At 36.7% G+C, this 20,842-nt stretch overlaps 1 protein-coding gene across 1 annotated transcript in view; it reads right to left on the bottom strand.

The window, feature by feature from the left end:
- MLIP (muscular LMNA interacting protein) overlaps positions 1 to 20,842 on the bottom strand; it is a 217,294-nt gene that overhangs the window by 156,594 nt on the left and 39,858 nt on the right. The window contains exon 4 of the mRNA XM_027852985.1: positions 14,365 to 14,436. Coding sequence (XP_027708786.1) covers positions 14,365 to 14,436 — 72 coding nt within the window. The remainder of the gene's footprint in view (positions 1 to 14,364; positions 14,437 to 20,842) is intronic.

Genomic DNA, 20,842 nt, shown 5'->3' with positions numbered 1-20,842 from the left:
TAGCCTCTTATCACTTATTAACAACTTGACAACCACAAACAAGTTCTTTTGTTTTTTTTCCCTCAATATATACTGCCTACTCTCAACGTTAGATCAAAAAAACAAGAGAACTCTTTTTTATGAAACTTGTTGATTTCTTTGTTATAGGTAATTCTAAATGAGGAAATTTTCTCCATCAATGCAGATCAGTAATCTATAATTTATAGATGGAGTATTAGCTAGGCCACTGAGAAGTGGTGACTCATCCAAGGTCATATAACCACTACATGTCAGAAGCAAGACTTTCACTCAAGTTATCCTAACTCCAAGGCAAGCTCTCTATTCACCACACTTCACTACTATGAGAATGGAGGTGGGACATAACAAAGAACAACATTTCTCTGGGCTAAGTCAATGAATTAAAAAGGTTGAAATAAATAATATGATAATACTGTGGTGACATCAACTCTCTTATATCACCAAAAATAAAATTGTCATACATTCACTTCATTAATTCCCTCAGCCTAAGAGGAGAGGATCAAGGAATAACAAAGCCCAAAGTAGACATAGACAGGAAATCACAGCTGAGCCTCAAAGAACTATGCCGTCAGTATCAGAGGGGCAACAACAGAGAAAACAACAATGTCCCAAGAGAAATAGTTTATGTGCTGACTCAAGAAAAGGACCTGTATGTATATAAATATTTCTAGCAGCTCTTTTCTAGTGGCAGAGAATTGGAAATTGAAGGGATACCTATCAAATGGGGAATGGCCAAAAAATTGTGGTATATGATTGTGATGGAATACTATTGTGCTGTAAGAAATGATGAGCAGGATGCTCTCAGAAAAATCTGGAAAGACTTACATGAACTGATGCAAAATGAAATGAGTAGAACAGGAGGACATAGTACACAATAACAACAATATTGTAAGATGATCAACTGTGAATGATTTAGCTATTCTTGGCAATACAATGATCCAAGACAACTATGAAGGATTTATGAGGAGAATTCTATCTATCTCCAGGGAAAGAACTGATGGAGTCTAAATACAAATTGAAGTATATTTCTTTACTCTCTTAATTTTTCTTAGATTTTGAGGGGTTTTATTTGGTCTATGTTTTCTTTTACAACATGACCGATACTGAAGTATGTTTTGCACGATCACACATGTATAATCTATATTAAATTGCTTGCCTTCTCAATGAGGGCAGGTGGGGGTCTGGACAAAATTTGAAACTCAGAATTTTAAAAACAAATGTAAAAATTGTTTTACATGTAATTGGGGGAAAATAAAATGCTCAGGTACTGACTTAAAAAGAGAAGAAAGGGATTAAATGTCCTAAAGACAGGTTCTGAGGTAACTGGGAGCCGTCATTCAGTGGTGCAGAGACTAAGGACAAGCCAGATTTCCATCCTTAAAGATTCCCCATCACTGGATGATTTCAAGCATAGTCCAAATGACTGCTCGTCCAAGATGCTATAGATGGGGATTCCTGGATTAGATGACTTTTGATGTCCCTTCCAATTCTGAGATTATGTAATTCCTAAAGATCTGAAGCAAGTAAGACAAGAGTTGCTGTTTTTAAAGTAAGAACAATGAAAGAACTCTAGGGTTTCCTAAACACCTGTGGTAGTCATCTTTCTTCACACCAGAAGATAACTTTGGTGATGGTGCTAAAAAGTCAATGGATGTACAACAGCGGAGCTGAAAAACCTGTTGAATGACCTGAAGTTTCCTTTCACACTGAGCCCATGCTGTCAACCTCCTTCTCAGCTGCTATAGCAGCTGTTTGTCATTCTGACTACACCTCAGGAGTAGTCACTGGTGGCTCTGATCACCCAAAGTCATAACCAATTCTAAGCTTTGTACATAGGGTCATTCTGTCTTCTCTGGTTTCCCAGCAATCAACAGGAAGTCCCACTAGCTTTTTGGGTTTGTGTGATGAGAGTTGATAATCAAATCTTGCCATCACAGGAGGCTGCTACTGCTTATATCCTGCCAAGTTCTCAACTTTCTTATGGTTCTGGATGAAAATCCACATCTACAGCCTCTCTACAAGAAACTACCTGACTTCTCTTTACCTTTCTTGGCTTAAGGTCATTTAATAAATCACTTGAAAGGAAGGTTGATACTTCAGCTCTTCTGAAACTTATTGTAGGAAAGATTAAAAGCTAAAATGTACTTGGTAAAACTAGGATAGCCTTGAAATTTACAGTCATTTATCTTTTATCAAATAGGGCTTATTTGTTCAAATGCATAATCTCATGTTCTCCCTTCCAGACATTTTAAAAGTAGCTATTTTATTTTTCTAACTGAAAAGTACATTGACAGGGCCAAAAAAAAAGAGAATGACAGCAATCTAACAACAGATCAGTATCTGACAATTAAGCCAGCAGGATGTCTATAACATTTTTCATTTTGATTGAGGGTAGTCAATGACAGTAAGAAAGTTTTTACTAGAAACTTATATTACCACTCACATCAGACTAATTCATTTAGGCATATATAGGGCACACCTCTGAATGTAATTGTCAGTAGGAAACATTCAAGGTTTTGTAGAAAAGTGATTTCTTGGTTATAAATGGTTGGGTTTTTGAAGAAAAGTGGCAGTATATGATTCATATATTTAGAGCTGGAAGCAACCTCAGAAATTATTCAGTTTATTCCAACCCCAAAATTTTACAGCTGAGGAAACTTAGGTCTTGAGAAGTGAAGTGATTTGCCCAAGGTTGCTCTGTAATATGTGGCACAGTTGGGATTTACACCCAGGTAGTTTAACTAAATTTGAAGATTTTTCTGATGTACTATTTCATAGGAATATGCTAGAATTAAGAATTCAGGTCTATGTATAACTACTCTAAGTGAGTTCCTCATGGAAAAATATAGGTGCTTTGCTCCCGATTCACACTGAGCTGCTATGATTCACTATGCATCTTTCTTTGCTGCCAAAGTAATGTACCCAGACAGACTAACCATCCTTCTCAGAAAACAGTTGAACTCTAAAAATCTTAATACAAAATGAATTATCTGTTCTCCATATGAAGTTTGGGGGGTGGGGGAAACTACTCTCTGTATAAGAAATATCTGGTCACTCCATTTCCCAACTCCAAGCATTTTCACTGGCTATCCCCCCTGCCTGAAATGTTTTCCCTCTTCATCTCTGCTTCCTAGCTTCTCTGGCTTCCTTCAAATCTCAACTAAAATCCCATCTTCTATAGGGAGTCTTTCCCAATTCTTCTTTATTGTAATGCCTTCCCTCTGCTGTTTTTCTCCAATTAGTCCTGTGTATAGCTTGTTTGTACAAAGTTTTTGCATATTGTCTTCCTCATTTGTTCTGAGCTTCTTTATACCAAAGGTTGAATTTTACCTTTCTTTATCACAGTGTCTGGCACATAGTAGGTGCTTAATCAATGTTTATTGACTGATTGATGCTGTGGCCAACTGATCTTCTTACTGTTCCTCACACACAACATCCCATTATTCATCTCTATGTCTTTGCATTCTCTGTCTCCCATGTCTCCAGTGCGCTACTTCTTCACTTCCATTACTTAGGATTCCTAATTTATTTCAAAATGCTGCCCATGTGCCACCTGCTACATGAAGTCTTTGCTGATACCGTCAACTACTAGGGCTCCTTTAGGCAGATAGGGATAGTTTGAAAGTATCATAAAAAGAGTTAATGGTCCTATATTTTAAAGTCTTTGTGGATGGAAATTCCATAAGCTTTTGACTGTTCATCAAGCCTGTTGAAAAATAATTTATCAGAATTATAGAGCTAAAGCTAGAGAGTACCTCACAGACCAACTCACCCAATCTCCTCATTTACAGAGAAAGACGCTAAGACTCAAAGAGATTAAGTGACTTGTCCAAGGTCACATAGGGAGTAAAGTTCAGAAATAGTAATTGAACCCTGTTCCTCTGACTCAAAAACAGAACTTCCTCCATTAAATATTTGGCTTCCCATTCTCAGTTTGTGTCCTTAAGTTTACACCTATTTCTTTTTACTATATGGTCTCTTGTGGTCAATTGATAGGTAATTCCATTAATCTATCATGCCAAGCTCCCTTCTCTAGGAAAAATCATCTCAAATTCCTCATGCTTCCTGGGAATGACGAAGTACATGTGCCGTTCTAATATTATAATACTTCTAAAGATAAATGTCTTCTTCAACGTGGTCACTTTTTCTACTAATGCAGATCACAGATACTCCATGTTTTAGTAGATGTTCTCCACAGGTTGCCATGATTACATTTTTTAAAAAATCATTTTTTGGTGATTCCCCTTCTGATGATGAGCTTTTCTCTGTTCACCTTCTAGGGGAAAAAAAACTTCCTGGTTCTCTTCCACCTCTGTGACACATCTTTCCATTTTCTTTTCCTGAAACTGAAACCCAGTATCCATGAATGCCATCCAGTTCTTTGTCCTGGGTCCCCTTTTCTTCTTCTGTACTTGGTTATCTCATCAGCTCCTATGGATTCAATGATTACCTCTATGAAGATGTCTCCCAGATCTATTTATCTAGTTTCATATAGCCAATTGCCCTTTAGACATCTTGAACTAGAAAGCCCATAGGCACCTCAAACTCAACATGCCAAAACAGAACATGTGACCTTTTCCCCAAAACCTTTCCTTTTTCCCAACTTTCCTATTACTGTCTAGAGAACCACAATTCTCCCACTCAATCAGGCTTGAGAACTTAGTGTTGTCCTGGACTCCTCACTCCCATCTAATCTGCTGTCAAATCTTGTCTTTCTACCTTCAAAACACCTCTTGTACATATCCCTTTCTCTCCACTCACTTAGCAACTATTCTTGTTCAGGCCCTCATCACTTGAACTATTACAACAGCCTTCTAGTTGATCGGCTTGGCTTGGTTCTCCCCCTGCCAAGACATCCTTTAGTCAGTTGCCAAGATGATTTTCATCAAGATTGGACCATGTCATTCTCTGTCATCCAATCCACAACCACTACCAGCACCACCACCCTTAGTTAATAAGCTCCAGTGGCTCTCTTTTACTTCTGGCATCAAATATAAAGTCCTCTCCTGGTATTTAAAACTCTTCCTGTCCTGAACCCTTCCTACCTTTGAGGCTTCTTACATTTTATTTCCATCCATGCATCTATAAACCAGTAACATGGTGCTATTTGCTGTTCCACACACATGACACTCCATCTCTTGAAACTTTGCACCATCTGTCCTCCACGTCTGGTATGCTTTCCACTCTTGCCTCCACCTCTAGGCTTCTTTTCAAAATTTTGCTCAAAGGGGCAGTTAGGTGGCACAGTGGATACAGCTCTGGCCTTGGAATCAAGAGAACCTGAGTTCAAATCTGGCCTCAGACATTTGAAACTTACTAGCTGTGTGACCCTGGGCAAATCACTTAACCCCAATTGCCTCACCAAAAAGAAAAAGAAAAAAAAAGTTTGGGGAAGCTAAGTGGCACAGTGAATAGAGCACCAGACCTGGAGTCAGGAGGACCTGAGTTCAAATCAGGCCTCAGACCAGACACTTGACACTTACTAGCTGTGTGACCCTGAGCAAGTCACTTAACCCAGATTGCCTCACCAAAAATAAAACAAAAAAAAACAAACAAACAAAATTTTGCTCAAATCTCACCTTCTACAGGGAATCTTTACCATCCTTCCCACCACTAGAGATGATTTTATATATTTTGTATTTATACATATATGTATGTATCTTATATATGTATATATACATACAACATATATCCTATATATTTACATGTTATAATATACAAAATATATAGGTATATAATAAAGATAGACATGTAATAGATTACATGTTATATATATCTATATACATATCATACATATTTACAGATTGTTTCCCCAATTAAAATGTAAGCTTTTGGGGGGAAGAGACTGTTTTTACCTTTCTCTGTGTCTCCTGCTTTTAGTACAGTGCCTGGTATATAGTAAGTGCCAATAAGCAATAAATGATTGTTGATTGACAATAGGTATCAGCCAAAACATTTCCAGCTTGGTAGGCCCTGCCAAAGGTCCCAGTTTGTTGGCCTACCATTTGAGAGCCCAGTACCACCTTCATACCGTGATAACATTTAGTGGAGAAATTTAGTGGAAGAAGATGAAAATGATTTGTAGAAAATTTGCCTAGTGAGTACACTAAAGGAAAAAACATTTTGTAGGAAGAGCTCCAAAATCATTATCTTCTGGTTGTTGTCATTGACTTTATTGTTACTGCTCCTTTTTTGCCTCAGCACAATAGAAAAGACTGAGGCTCAGTCAGTCTTGTACAATGCAAGAAAGTTTGCATTGCAGTACATTCTAAGCAACCAAAGGTACTGTGCCTAAAACAGGTGTCATTCATGCAATCATACATTTAGAGTTGGATGGGGACCCCTTAGTCTAGAAGTTCTTACCCTGAAGCTTATGTACACCAGGTTAATGTATAGATTTCAAAGGACTCACAAGCTTGGATGGGAAAAATAAGTACATCTTTATTTCAATATAATTGGTTTCCTTGTAAGCTATGCACTTTATTTTATGCATTTCAAAACATTATTATGATAAATTGACTATTATTGACTGAAACATTGTTATAATAAATTATGATAAGTTTCACCAAATTGCCTTTTTAGATCATTGACACCAAAAATGACCCATATAGTTACCTAATCTAACCTCATTTTACGGATGAAGAATTACAACTTCGCTAAGGTCAAACAGGTAGTCAAAGGCAGAGCAGAGATATGAATCTGAATCTTCTAATTCCAGTAGCCCCAGACTTTCCACTATGGCACATTTCTTCCTTTTCCTTTCAAAAGAAAAGGCTTTCTCTACTCTCAATTTCTCAAAACATGTTAAATAAGATCCTACCATATCCAATCTCATAATTCCAAATCCCTCCCACCAAACGCCTATGTGTCTACGAATGTCCTCTTAAGCTGGATCTCTGGCCTTCAGATTCACTGAGAGGAAAGAGCAAATTTAGAAAAATGCAATCATCTAGTGTAGTAGCTGCCAGGCCCGAGCTCTGGTTCCTTCTTAATTTCTGAAAAGTTTGGGCTTTGTTCTTCCCCTTTACTGCCAATTCATCTAGTTTAAACATGTTCTAAAAGTCAGATAGTGACTAGGTCTCTGTTCATTTCTTTCTTTCAAAACATGTAAACCATTAAAATGTCCCTAAAATACGTATATTCAAAAGAATTAGATTTGGTTTTGAAGCATGAGATTCAGTTTTTACAGCAACATTTATCAGTTCCTCACCTTTCTCCCTTACCCTGGAAAAAAGTAACTTCCATTCCTGTTCCTTTCATTTTAATGTATTGTACCAAGTGAGTACTAAATTTGAAATGGAATAAATTATTAATTTATGTAAGAACACACATGTGCTTTTGAATTACAGATCTCTTGAACAACTTTAGCAATGCAGTTGTTTAAAGGTATAACAAGGAAACCAAACTTTTTTTGTTAAGAAAAAAATATCACATGGAAGAGACAAGAGATTGAATTTCATACTACTCTTATCCTCATAGACATATCCTTACAATGTTTCTTTTCTTAAAGCAGCAAGAATGATCATAATTTACATTGAAAATTAAAATTTGCTCATCTGTGGAATTTAAATCTTGCTTCCTATTCCTACAGCAAAGCTCAGAAAATACAAAAGAGCTTTTTAGAGCAATATGTCTCTTAACATTCACTGGCTGGGTCAGAAGAATATCCCATAAATTTAAAGAAACTACACAGTGCACATGGCTCTTCTACAGAGTTCAATTTGTGGACCAGAGGTCCATATATATGCTGTGAATAGGCAGTCAATATTTCTACAGTTTCTATGCTTTGGTAGGTTTCTATTCTATTGGAAATATTCCCATAGAATATTTCTATTCTATTTTATTTGTGGGGTTCTCTCCACTTGTATTTTATTTTCATGTTAATCTCAGAGAATATCATTATTGGGAAGAGTTAGAGTCCAAGAGCCTGAAGCCAATATATTTGAAAATCTGCTAGCTAACACTAGTGTCTAATTCTAGAGGCCTTAGCTAAGTGTTTAAATTTAGAATAATCACTTTCTGAATTTTTACTGGAAAAAAATCGAGTATGGAGAAGCAGTATAGTACAGTATGAAAAAATGCTAGTTAAGGAAAAAAATTCCTGGATCTGACATCTACTTTTTGTATAATCTTGGGTCATTCCACTCTAGATTTGCACATCCTCATCTACAATATAAGAAATTAGCAGAGATATCTCTAAGAATTCTTCTAGCTCTAATTCTATAATCCTTATAAATTTAAATTTTAGTGTTGGTAATTAATGATTGAATAGGAGTAACATAAATCTGAAGTTCCATATAGATAGGTGAAATATAGCTTTAGAACTAGAGATAGAGACAGAGATAGAAATATCTACATACAGATAGATATCTATCAATTTATGTAGCTTTTTATCCATATCTAGATAGATACTTTTATCGGCATATAGATAGATCTTTATAATTATCTTTGTCTAGATATGAATATAAGCTGAAGTTTACACACACAAAAAAATGTAGATTTCATCCAGAGTGATTAAATCATAGACCAAGTCCAATAATACAACAGCCTAATGTTAAGAGAAGTAAAATTAAGATCCATGTGCAGTCATAAATTTCTATTTAGCTTCAATTTAGAGAGAGACACTCCCCCTCATGGAACTTTTTAAAAATTTTTCAGAAATATCATTCCTTATGTTTCACAACATTCCATCTCCAGACCCCATGCCTTTTTACTGGTTGTTCCCCTGCTCAGAATTCTCCCCCCTCCCCACCTCCGTCTCCTCTTTTCTCTGGCTTCCTTCAGGTCCCAGTTAAAATCCAGATCTCCTTAGTTCCTTCCCTCTGATGTAATTTCCAATTTATCCTGCAATTTTTTTTGCATGCTGTCTCCCTCATTCAATCATGAGTTCCTTGAGGGATTTGTTTGTTGTTGTTGTTACACTTGCTTTGCCTTTCTTTGTATCCTCAGTTCTTGGCACAGTGTCTGGCACCTAGTAGACACTTAATAAATGCTCATTGATTTGAATTGACTGTAACATGATATGTTCCAGAACAAAAATCTGTATAGAATATGTTCACTTTGGAACCAATACTGATTAGCCTAACTAGCATATTATCAAAAAAAATTCATTATGAGCTGATTTCACCCATATGGTAGCTTCAAAACAGGCAAACCAACTATAGCCTTATGACAGAGCTGCAAAGAATGTCTTTCATTCTTAGACTTTAACAATTTATGAAACTTCCAAAGTGTTGATTCTTCCTAAAATAGATGTGCACGTGAGAGCTACAGTCCTGATTTTCCTACTCCATCCAAAAATAACTCCCTTTGACTTCAATAGAACAGGATGAGCCCTACTGTATAAACAGATGGGCAAGCACAATTACACTGGTAAATTTAAGAAAAATAGCATTATTGAAGAGAACAGCAGAATATCATTCAAGAAATATGACTGGTGATGGACATAAACTCAAAAACTATAACAGTAAGTTTTCTGTTTTTTAAACATTTAATTATTTGTTGAATAGCAATATGATACAGTAGATGGAAGGTGGAATGGGTCTTGAATTTGGACTTAGCCTTGAATTTAGGACTATCTGCCTCTCACATGTGCTACCTGTGTGACAAGTCACTTAATTTCTCTGAGTTTCAATCAACTCTAAGACTGGAAGTTAAAGGGGAATTGTCAAACTGTAGTAGTGGAAGGAATTTACCTACTAAGATTCTCCTCTAGCAATGATTCTTAACCTGGGGTAGGTGATTTTTTTCATATTTTAATAACTATTTCAATATAATTGGTTTCCTTTGTAATCCTACATATTTTGTTTTGTGCATTTAAGAGCATTATTCTAATAAGTGTCCACAGGTTTTTTTTTGTTTTGTTTTGTTTTAGGCAATTGGGGTTAAGTGACTTGCCCAGGGTCACACAGCTAGTAAGTGTCAAGTGTTTGGTCTGAGGCTGGATTTGAACTCAGATCCTCCTGACTTCAGGGCCGATGCTCTATCCACTGCACCACCTAGCTGCCCTGAGGATCCCTAGGTTTTATCAGACCATCAAAGGTGTCCATGAAACAAAAAAAAAGATTAACAATTCCTGCCCTATAGTGATGAAATCAGAGATCTGAATCAACTTTTCCGAGCATTTACTTGCAAAACTGTGAGAATCTGGACTGATATAAAGAAGCAAAGAAAGGAACAAATATTTAAGATTTTGTGACATTTGACTAATTTACAGATTGGAACCCCAAAACAATTTATCTTGGTCAAGGGATAATTTTCTCTCGATGCTCATTTGAAAGGTAGAGTGAAAAACAAAACAAAAAAAAAAAAACAGAAAAAAACCCCACTGGATTTGGGCATCAACTTTATTAGCTATATTCCTAATTAACAGTATGACACTGAGGGAGTCATTTTAGCTCTTCACTCCTCTGTATGAAAAAAGAACAGAATATACAAGATGAGTGACAAGGTAACTTCTATCTAAAAAATATTCTATGCTCACAGGTATCTCAGTTTGTTCATTGGTAAAATAAACGGGTAAATTATGTCTAAGGTCCCATGTAGCTCTACATTTCTATGAATTCCCTCCAAAACCTTCCAACCAAAATTTTTAAAAAAACATAATGTCTTAAATTTATCTATTTATGTTTTGGAGAGTTTTTTAGACTAGATAAATTATTCCAAAGGTGTATTAAACTCCCAGGGTAGAAATTCCCACCACCAATGCAGATTCTCAACTCTTCAGCAATTTAAATGAGAAGTGACTTGTCCAGGGACCTATGGTTAAGATGATGCAGGACTTGAAACCAGGTTTTCCTGCCTCCAAAACTCACCCTCTATCCACTCCACCATATTAAATGCTGAATATTAAAATACTAACATTTTACTCAACCAAAAATATAAAATCTTCTGCATGTAGCATATTTTGCTCAAGAGCTGATACAAAAGCAAGCAGCACTCAAGTGTATGAACTAGAAATTGAACAAAAATTAGGATTTGTATATCACCACAAGAATTGTATAATGTCATGAAATGAGTCAATAATGGAACTATAAATTAAACTAATAGTTTCTTATTCATTCTAGTCTTTATCATCTAATGTAACACAACCTTTGTCAACTGACAAAATTAGAAGAGAAAATGTATTTTCCTGTTTATATGCCTTTTCTCATGCTGTTTCTTCTACCTAGAATACCTCTTACACCCACTTATCATATCTTTTATTGTCAAAACTGTATTCATCCATCCTTCAAGGTCCAGCTTAAGTGCCATTTCTTTGTGGAAATCTTCCCTTATCCTTACAATCAGAAGTGATATTTTCTTCATGTAATACCTCATGATAAAATTTATATCTTTCTGATGGCATTTAGATGATTCCTTCATTATACTTGCTTTTATATATGTTTTATCCTTTTTTCCAGATTGTAAGAGCCTTGAAAACAGGAACCACATCTTTGTCATCTTTGTATCTTCCAGTGCCTTGTGAATAGGAAGGTACTTGATAAATATTTACTAAATCCAATTTAGTTGAATATAGCAAACTGTAGGATTCACTGTATTTTGGGGCAAATCAATTACAAAGGACAAATCAATAACAAAGGACCAATCTTTAAAAGATTTTAGCTATAGAGCTGGAAGGAACCTTAGCTACTCCAGACTTCTATTTTTAAAGATGAACTACTGAGGTCTAGACAAGTCATGACTTGCCCCAGGTCAAACAGATAATGAGTGGCAGAGATGGGATTTAAACACAGGCAATCTGAATTCAAATCCAGTATACGTGCTCAATCCTGTTCAAGTCTATCTTACTAGAGTATTGAAAGATGTAGGGAGACAATTAGTGTAGTATTACGGTGTATCTCAATGGAAAGGCTTGTAAATAATCAATTTTATTATCTAAACGAAGGGGAAGAAACCATAACACTTCTAAACCCCATGCTATCTTATTGGCCTAGGAAGTGAGGGGGATGACAGCTTCTAGATTTGCCAAAATAGACAAGGGTAAATGGGCTTCATGAAAGTTCACCACCAGTCTTAACCCAGTTGGTTTGAGAGGAAGTAGAAAGGGAGTATCACCACTATTTCCCTCCGCTGTGGCCCTTCCTTATTTGTACTGATATGTTATTAAGCAGGCTGACAGTTCCCATTTCCCCACAGAAACAAGATTTCCACCCCCTCTCAAAGCCCCCTCAATGCTGAATTAAATAAGATAGTATTCATAAAGCACTTAGTGCACTGGCTGGCAGCTTCCTTCCCTTTGCTTCCCCTTCCTTCATTTTATCTTCCCTTCCCAAAAGGTTAGGTTGCTCTGGTGCTGTTCACTAAGCTCTTTATTCCTTTACCAATGTATTGGGACTATACGGTAGGAAATAGCGACATTGGAAGAGCGTCTTCGGACAACAATATTCTTGGTCAGAATCCTGGCTGGAGCCCAGGTAGCTCAGGGCTAAAATGAGGAACAACTTGTGGGTCACACACATCAGGAAGCAACTGTGTAAGGTATGTGCTATAAGGGGTGCTTTCCAATTTATATACATCTATGTTTCACACATAAAAAGTGATGTGGAAGAATATCCCTCCCTCTTTCAAATCACCATGAAAGCATGAGGGGAGATTTATAAAGCAGGAATTAAAGTAATACTTGGTGGAAAATCTTAATAGCAATATTTGAAATATTGTAATTACCTGGAAAAAACAGTTGGCTCCATATCTTTGGAGACTATATTACCCAAATAAATCATCATAAAGTTTTATTAAATGTGAAATTGACATTTCCACTAAGGTAATTGATTTGTCTTCAGTTCAAATGTAAATGTCAAGATTTCATCTACATTCTACATCTACATGGTGTTCATTAAACAAGAAGCCCACAAGTCAAATCTCACACCATTTTATTTACAATAAATGGGCCCCCCAAATGGTACTATAACCTGGTGAAAGTAGCTGGTTAACTGTAAGGCTGAGCTAAATGGCATCCTAACCTCCCATACTAAGGGTTATTTGGCTATGTTAAAACAGCAAATTCAGTTCTATCTGAGAACTGAAGGCTATCTGAGATCTTGAAGATTCTTAAACTTTTCCAGGCTTTGAGCCACTTGGGAACTTGGCCAAGATCTAAAAGAAGGATATTGATCTCCAACAAATCATGTCTTTCTAATCATCAGTTACAGTTATCATAGCCATACAAGCCCCTATCCCAAGTATCTAAAGGATATATGTGCATACATTCATATACCAACCTTCCTCCTCTTTTGGTTACCACCACTCTCTCCTGGTCAAAAGTTTGTAAAAGAAAATGAGTAAATCAAAGAGCATTATGCCAAGGATTCCTTCAAGATACATCTGTGTTGTGATGGACTGCTTGGGCAACAATAAAATATAAAAACTCTTGATGCTGTCCTAAAACCTCTAAGAAAAGTCCTAAAATAGAATAAACCCTAGAGCATTCCCAAAAATGAGAGCCAAACCAGATCTTGCCCTAACATCCTTGTGCTATTTCAGCTCAAGATCCGTACTCAATCACTTAAGATGAAATGGAAAGGTACCTGGGTCCATTCAACAAAATGCTTCCACTACCATTTCCCAAGTCCAGCTTGGTTTCAGGACTTCTTTAAACTGTTAAAAATTCATAACCCCAAAGAGTTTTGTTTATGTGGGTTATATCCATCAATATTTGTTGTTGTTCATTTGTTTCAGTTGTGTCCAACTCTTTGTGACCTCATTTGGGATTTTCTTAGCAAAGATACTGAAATGGTTTGCCATTTCCTTCACTAGCTCATTTTACAGATGATGAAACAGAGGCAAATAAGGTTAAGTGACTTTCCCAGAGTCACACAGCCAGTAAGTGTTGGAGACCAGATCTGAACCCAGGAAGATGAGTCTTCCCTGACTCCAGGGCCAAAACTCCATCCACTGCACCTTATCAATATCTACCTAGCTGCCCTTATCAACATCTACCATATTTTAAATTAAATATCATAACACCCTCAGGAAAATAGGTTTCATCTCACAGATCCACTGACTGGGTCCCCAGGACCCCTTCAGTGGTCCCCAGGCCACATTTAGAGCACTGCTACCCTAGTCCTTTCACCAAGATGCTTTCATTAAGATTCAGAAATGGAAATGCAATGGCCACCTTTATTAGACTGTGAGTTCCTTGATAGTAGGAACTGTTTTTCCTTTCTTTGATTAGCACAGTGCCTGGCATATGTAGATACATAATAAACGCTTACTGATTTATTAGTGAAGACAAGATTTCAAGTCTAAAATATTACAAACAGAAATAAGAGAAAAATGAGGACTGTGGAAAACAGAATAAACATTGTAAAGTACAATTCACAACTTTGCTTGTAAACCAACACTAACCTTCTGTTCCAAAAGTATTGTGTTTGTAGGGATTGCTGCAAAGGCCTTGTAGCTGGACTTGATCTTGTATTGCTAAAATGAGTAACCAGAAAGCAAGAGTGGAGATGAACACAGGAAAGAAGAAAAGAAGATAAATCTAGATTAGTTCTATCAAAGTTAAAAGACCAGTTATCAAATGGAGGAGGGGAGCAGTTATTATGCTAGAACAACTTGTTTCAGATAGAAAAATTAGGCCATCATGTTAATGCATTATTAGAACCAGGAGACGCAAAAAAATACAGCTGTGAGATAACTCCACTGACTGTATCCAATTATATGCCATTCAGTTTCAGAGCTCAGAAACATTGAATTTCCATATAATTATTGATGAAACTATTCATTAACAGCAACCCTAATAAGAACACTATTCAGTAAATAGTCTCTCTTTGAAAGAATTATCAGGCATGTGTCATACATTCATTGTTTATACCACAAATGAACATGATGCCTCATGCAATCTCAATTGACATTAACATGCACCTATGCATGCAGTACTTACAGATAGATAAGAATTAAAAAAGTGTATTGGGTCTTCATTTGAACATATTTAGGAACATAATCAGCAGCAACAATTCATCTTTAGATGAGAAAGGTGCCTTTTGAATTTAGACAAGACACTTTCCCTTTCTGGGCCTCAACCTTCTTATCTGCAGAACAAGGGGGTTAAACTAAATAATCTCCAGTTCCCTTCCAATTTTACAAATCTGTGATGTAGCAGGCAAAGTCCTGGGCTTAGAGAAGACCTGAGTTCAAGTCAAGGGCCTGATACTTACTAGTACTAAGACTGTAGGCATGTCATTTCATCACGTGGAGTCTGTTTCCTTATTTGCAAAAGAGGGATAGTGTACTTACACTATATACATTTATAGGATTGATGTGATTGAAGTACTTTGTAAACTGTAAAGAACTTTATAAATATAACATGTTATTATAAAAATTCAAAAGCAAAACCTTTGACCTTAAATCCACCCCTTTCCTTATTTCATCATTATTCTCATTCTCCCAGCACAACAGTTCTATTCAATAAGACCCGGAGACATAGAAGATAGAGTTTCCTGAATTCGGTTTTGTTACAGCAAATTTGGCCATTTGTCATATGGGAGAAAGCTTGAGGACATTATCTTTCAAGGAGGAAAGAGAAACAGGAAATAATCTGTCATCAAAGGCCTAGTTGTCATGTTACTCAAAAGTCCCAAGGAGCTAAACAAAGTACAAGATTTTCACAGCTTCAGAGGTACTATGTCTCATACCAGCTTCCAGGGAGGCGTCACGCCAGCAAAGAATTGGGCCATGGTTCCCAACTAACCCCACTGCTGAGGAAAATATATCGAAGAGTTTGGTGAAGATGACATTTTAATAAAATTAAATGAAATTTATTTTACGAGTACTTTTAAGCTAAATTGTTTAACAGTAGTTTGAGAATGTTAAGCTAAATAAGGATAGAGCCATAAGCAGCAATTTTGGCACCTGGGGTAACTCATTTATGGGAGCAAAGTGGGATGGGCCAGCATAGGAGCAAGGTCAAAAGGCACACAGGGAGTGAAGCCAAGTCAATGAGAGAAAAAACCAATAGTGTTATTTCCTATTTTATCTAATTATTCTTGCTATCTAGATATTAAGTTCAGTTACTCCTATGTTTCATAACTATAAATATATATACATATTTATATGTGTATATATATGTATGTGTGTGTGCATTCTGAGCCCCAAGAATTCTGTGTAACCTTAGCAAAACTACAATGAGAAAAATCCAATCTGCCTAATTTTTCAGATGAATGGGAGAAAAGAGAATAACTATATAGCACCTACTACATGCTGGGTACTGTGCCAAGTGCTTTTTACAAATATTCTCTCATTTCATCCTCACAATAATCCTGAGAGACAGGTGCTATTATCATTCCCATTTTATAGCTGAGGAAACTGAGACATATAGAGCTTAAGCAATTTGCCCAGGCTCAACAGCTAATAAGTGTCTGAGACCATATTTGAACTCAGGTCTTCATGACTCCAGGTTCTACTACTCTAACTACTGGGAAACATGGAAGCTGACATCCTAGGAGGAGGTCAAGTTACTTGTCCAAGGTCACACAGCTAATACAAAGCCTCATGACTCCAAGACCAGCTATATTACCTTCCTACTCAATAAACTACAGTGGTTTCGCATCACCTCCAGGAGCAAATATAAAATGTTCTGTTTGCCATTCAAAACTCTTCATAATCTAGCCCCCTCCTATCTTTCCAATCTCCTTAAACTTTATTCCCTTCCTCATGCTTTTGATCCAGTGACACTGGTCTCCTGGCTGTTCCATGAACAAGATGCTCCGTCTCTTGGCTCCAGGCATTCTCTCTCTCCATGCCTGGAACACTCTCCATCCTCTGCCCCAACTACTCACCTCCCTAGGCTCCTCTAAATCCCACCTAAAATACCATCTTCAACAGGAAACCTTTCTTAAACCCTCCAGTGCCTTCCCTCTGTTAATTATTTTTTATCCTGTATAGAGCTCACTTTACATATATCTGTTTGCATGTTGTCTCCCCCATTAGATTATAAGATCCTTGAGGTCAGGGACTGTCTTTTGCCTCTTTTTGTATCCCCAGGGCTTAGCACATAGCAGGTAATTAATGTTTATTGATTGATTGATTGATTGATATTATTCCATACTGGCTATCAATAACATACTTGAATAAACTTCAAGGTGTCATTTTTAAAAAATAAAGGATCATAAAGCTGACCACAAAATATAAAGCCAAATATAGTATTACTGTTATATATAAGGTTTCAGAGCACACCAGAAAGGAACACGACTAGTCTCAGAACAGAAAGATCTGCATTAAGTTTCCTGTTCCAGTGTATTGTTGTTTAGTTGTTTTCAGTCATGTCTGACTCTTTGTGACTCGATTTGGGGTTTTCTTGGCAAAGATACTGGAGTGGTTTGCCATTTCCTTCTCCAGCTCATTTTAAAGATGAGGAAACTGAGGCAAACAGGGCTAAGTGAATTGCCCAGGATCACACAGCTAGTATCTAAGGACAGATTTGAAGTCATGAAGAAGAATCTTCCTGACTCCATGCCCAACAATCAATCCACTGAGCCACCTAGCTGCCTAACACGATGCTGCCTTTCATAATGTTACATGGATCAAATGAGAAAATATGTAAAATACTATAAAAACATGGGGAATTTATTGGCATAGGGAACTCTCAGGTGACAAAATTCTCACTACCAATGCACAGTCAGTATTTTTCCTGCAACTTGCAATCTTAAAGAATTGCCTAGAGCACTCAGAGGTTAAGTAGCTTGCCCAGAGTCACAGAACCAAGTATGCGTTAGAGAGAGGACTCAGATCTTTCTGACTCCAAGGCCAGCTACCTATCAACTATGCAACATACTTTCATATAATGATTATTGTCTCTCAAAGGTCTGTCATATATTGCTAAAACTACACCATTGGAGATTCATTCCTTAGGATAGAGATAATATCAATATGACTCTGGATGACCTTAACAGGGAAGGGAATAATCTGTTATGAGTTACGAGTGACTTATGCTCTGGAATTCTGTTATCAGATGCTTTCAAACTGCTTAGGTATTTGGACCAAAAGGACATTAGACGTGAAAAGGCTTACAAATAAGTGACCAGATAGGGCAAAAAAAGTTAGCGATAAGAGAGTCCTGAGGAAAAGGGGACAAAATGAGGAGACTGAACTACTGGGAGACACACAGGGAGAGAGAGATGGAATATAAGGGAGCCTTAGACAAATTCTGTCAACTTCATAATTTTACATAATTTATTGATCGATTGAGTTGATCACAGCCTTACTACCCTTAACCTATACCCTATTACTTTAACTCCTATAGAATCTCTTTTTCTCCATTCATTGGGGTCTAATTTTCTGTTACCCCTGTTGTCTAGTATAACAACCTCTGTTCTGTCTTTCTTTGTTGTCTTGCACAGCCTGGACACTAGAGTCAGTCCCTCCAATGCTGATCTCAGTAGTTTCAGAGAATTCCTTAACAACTTGTCTATAATCTCCTTGCTAATCCCCGGCCCAAAGTCAATGATGGGACCTACATTTTTTGTGCTTAGATCTGAGCTTCTGTTATTAGAGAAACATAAATGGGTCCAAAACAAATCCACCCTATATTGCCACAACTGTGTCCTTATTGTTGTTCCATAATCATTTCACTTATTTCTAAATGGACTCCCTATCACTTTCCTCACAAGTGGCTATTCCAAGCATTCTCACCTCTAGCTTACAATCCTCCCACCCTATTGTTCTGTAGGTGATTTTCTGCTTTATTGAGATGATCTGGGCATCAGGCTTGAACTCTCTCAATTTCCTCCTACTTCAAATTTCTTGCTATTTTCACTAATATCCTAAAACTTATTCCTCTTTTCCAACCAGGCTTGTTGGCAAAAAAGTTTTCTGTTAGCCTGTCCTAGATGCACATTCTGTAGTGCTCTTCAGTCACTAAATCTAACCCATAGCTACTCATGTACCTTATCCCACCCTTTTCCACTTTTAGCTCTAGGAACAGTCATCAAAATCAATGCTACCATTGTTGGAAGTATATGTCAATCAAGTGTCTTCGTTCCTGTGACTTCCCAGTCTAAAACACTCATTCTTTGGCTATAACTCCTTTATTTGTATTGTCTTCTCTTGTTAGAAGGTAAGCTCCTTGGAGTCAGAGGTTTTATTTTGTATTTTTATCCCTAACACATAACAAAATGCCTAGCACATAAGTATTTAATATTTCTTTTTCACTTATTCATCCATTCATTCTTCTGTCTATGTTTATCTCATCTGTTTTATCCTCCTTTACACACCATTTAAAACCCACTGACAAATATGCAAGAATCTATTATGAGTATTCTTCATTTTGATTTTTTTCTTCTAGGAACAACTTTTTAGGGAAGTGGGATCATGAATGAAGAGTATATAGTTATAGGTCAAATCATACCACTCAAGAACTTTCAGTGGTTCCCAATAGTACCTAAGATAAAGCACAAACTCATCTATTTGACACGTAAAACCCTTTGAAATCTGGCACCAGTCTATCTTTCCAGGCTTGTTTCATAATATTTACCCTTGCCCACTCTTCAAACCAACCAAACTAGCCTACTTTCTGTGTATGTGTTATGTGTGTGTGTTTTTTGCATTAACTCATCAACAGAAATTTTCCTTCTTCCAACAGGATATAAGCTCAATGAAGGCAGAGATTGTTTTCATTTTGTCTTTATATTCTCAATGCCTTATAGAGTACTTGGCACACAGCTGCCATTTAACAAATTCTAGTTAATTAAATTGAATTGAAGGCAAGTTAAACATGAGGAAAATATTGTTCCTGTTCAAAGACCCTAATATGCTTCAGTAACTCCCAATCAATTTCATAGACAAGCACTATCTGTAAAGAGTTTAATAACAAGGAAATCACCTAGTCCTTTTTGGAAGAAAGTGCAGACATCTAATGTCCTTATTGTTAGAGGATACTTCAATAACACACTCAATTAATAACTAACTGGATGAATATCTCCTATAGCTTGGCCACCCTGAAACCCATGCTTGGCATTATATCATAATAACCTTTGGGACACTGGGAAGATGTTCCTTCCTTGAATGATAAAAGCTGAGGGCCTAGCAGCAGTCACCAGTGACTAGCTTTATGATATTCAGCCTTCACAGGCAAAGAAAATGACTCAAAGATCAAAAGTTACTGAAAATAAAACATCCAAATATGCTCTAGTTCCAAAGAAAAAAGCTATCTGGGTGGAGCCTTTATACATAATATAGAATAATGGCTTTAAAATCCATAACGTAAATGGATGTGTAATCAAAATATTCCATTGTTACATATTGTCTTGGGGAAAAAAAGTGTCATTTCAATATTCTAAATTTCCTATTCAATCTCTGAAAAGAGAGGATGAATACATGCTCTGTAAGTGGATTGAGCCAGGCATACTCTAGCTGTTTCTTTTTATTTTAATATCAAAAGGCAGTTGGGTCCAGGCTTTAAACTAATAGCCTTCAGATGTTCATGTTTTAATTTGATGACCATCTGTGTTCTAAGACCCATTTCACATCCTGGTCTATGCCAGAGTAGAACTGATCTAAATCTGAAGCCCTCCTTGACTTCAAAGAGAGCTCAGTGCCAGGATTAATACCACAGTGTAAGGAACAAGACAAGAAACAACCCATAAAAGCTTTTAAAAATGCTTTGATACCACAAAGTTTTTGTCTATTTCCTCCTGCAATTCTTTAAAATAACATTGTCCATTGAAACTAAATTTGTCAAAAGACAATTCTCCTAAGCAAAGATTTATCTATCCTGGCTATCAAGTTAAATGAATTTTTATGGCCAAGTTATGCCTCCTGACCACACACAAACAGAGAAGGAGAGAGAGAGAGAGAGAGAGAGAGAGAGAGAGAGAGAGAGAGAGAG

Source organism: Vombatus ursinus, unplaced genomic scaffold (assembly GCF_900497805.2).
Source record: "Vombatus ursinus unplaced genomic scaffold, bare-nosed wombat genome assembly UNPS02009835.1, whole genome shotgun sequence".
Lineage (NCBI taxonomy): Eukaryota > Metazoa > Chordata > Mammalia > Diprotodontia > Vombatidae > Vombatus > Vombatus ursinus.
Note: the sequence above shows the minus strand (reverse complement) of the source record. Positions and strands in the feature narration are given on the sequence as shown.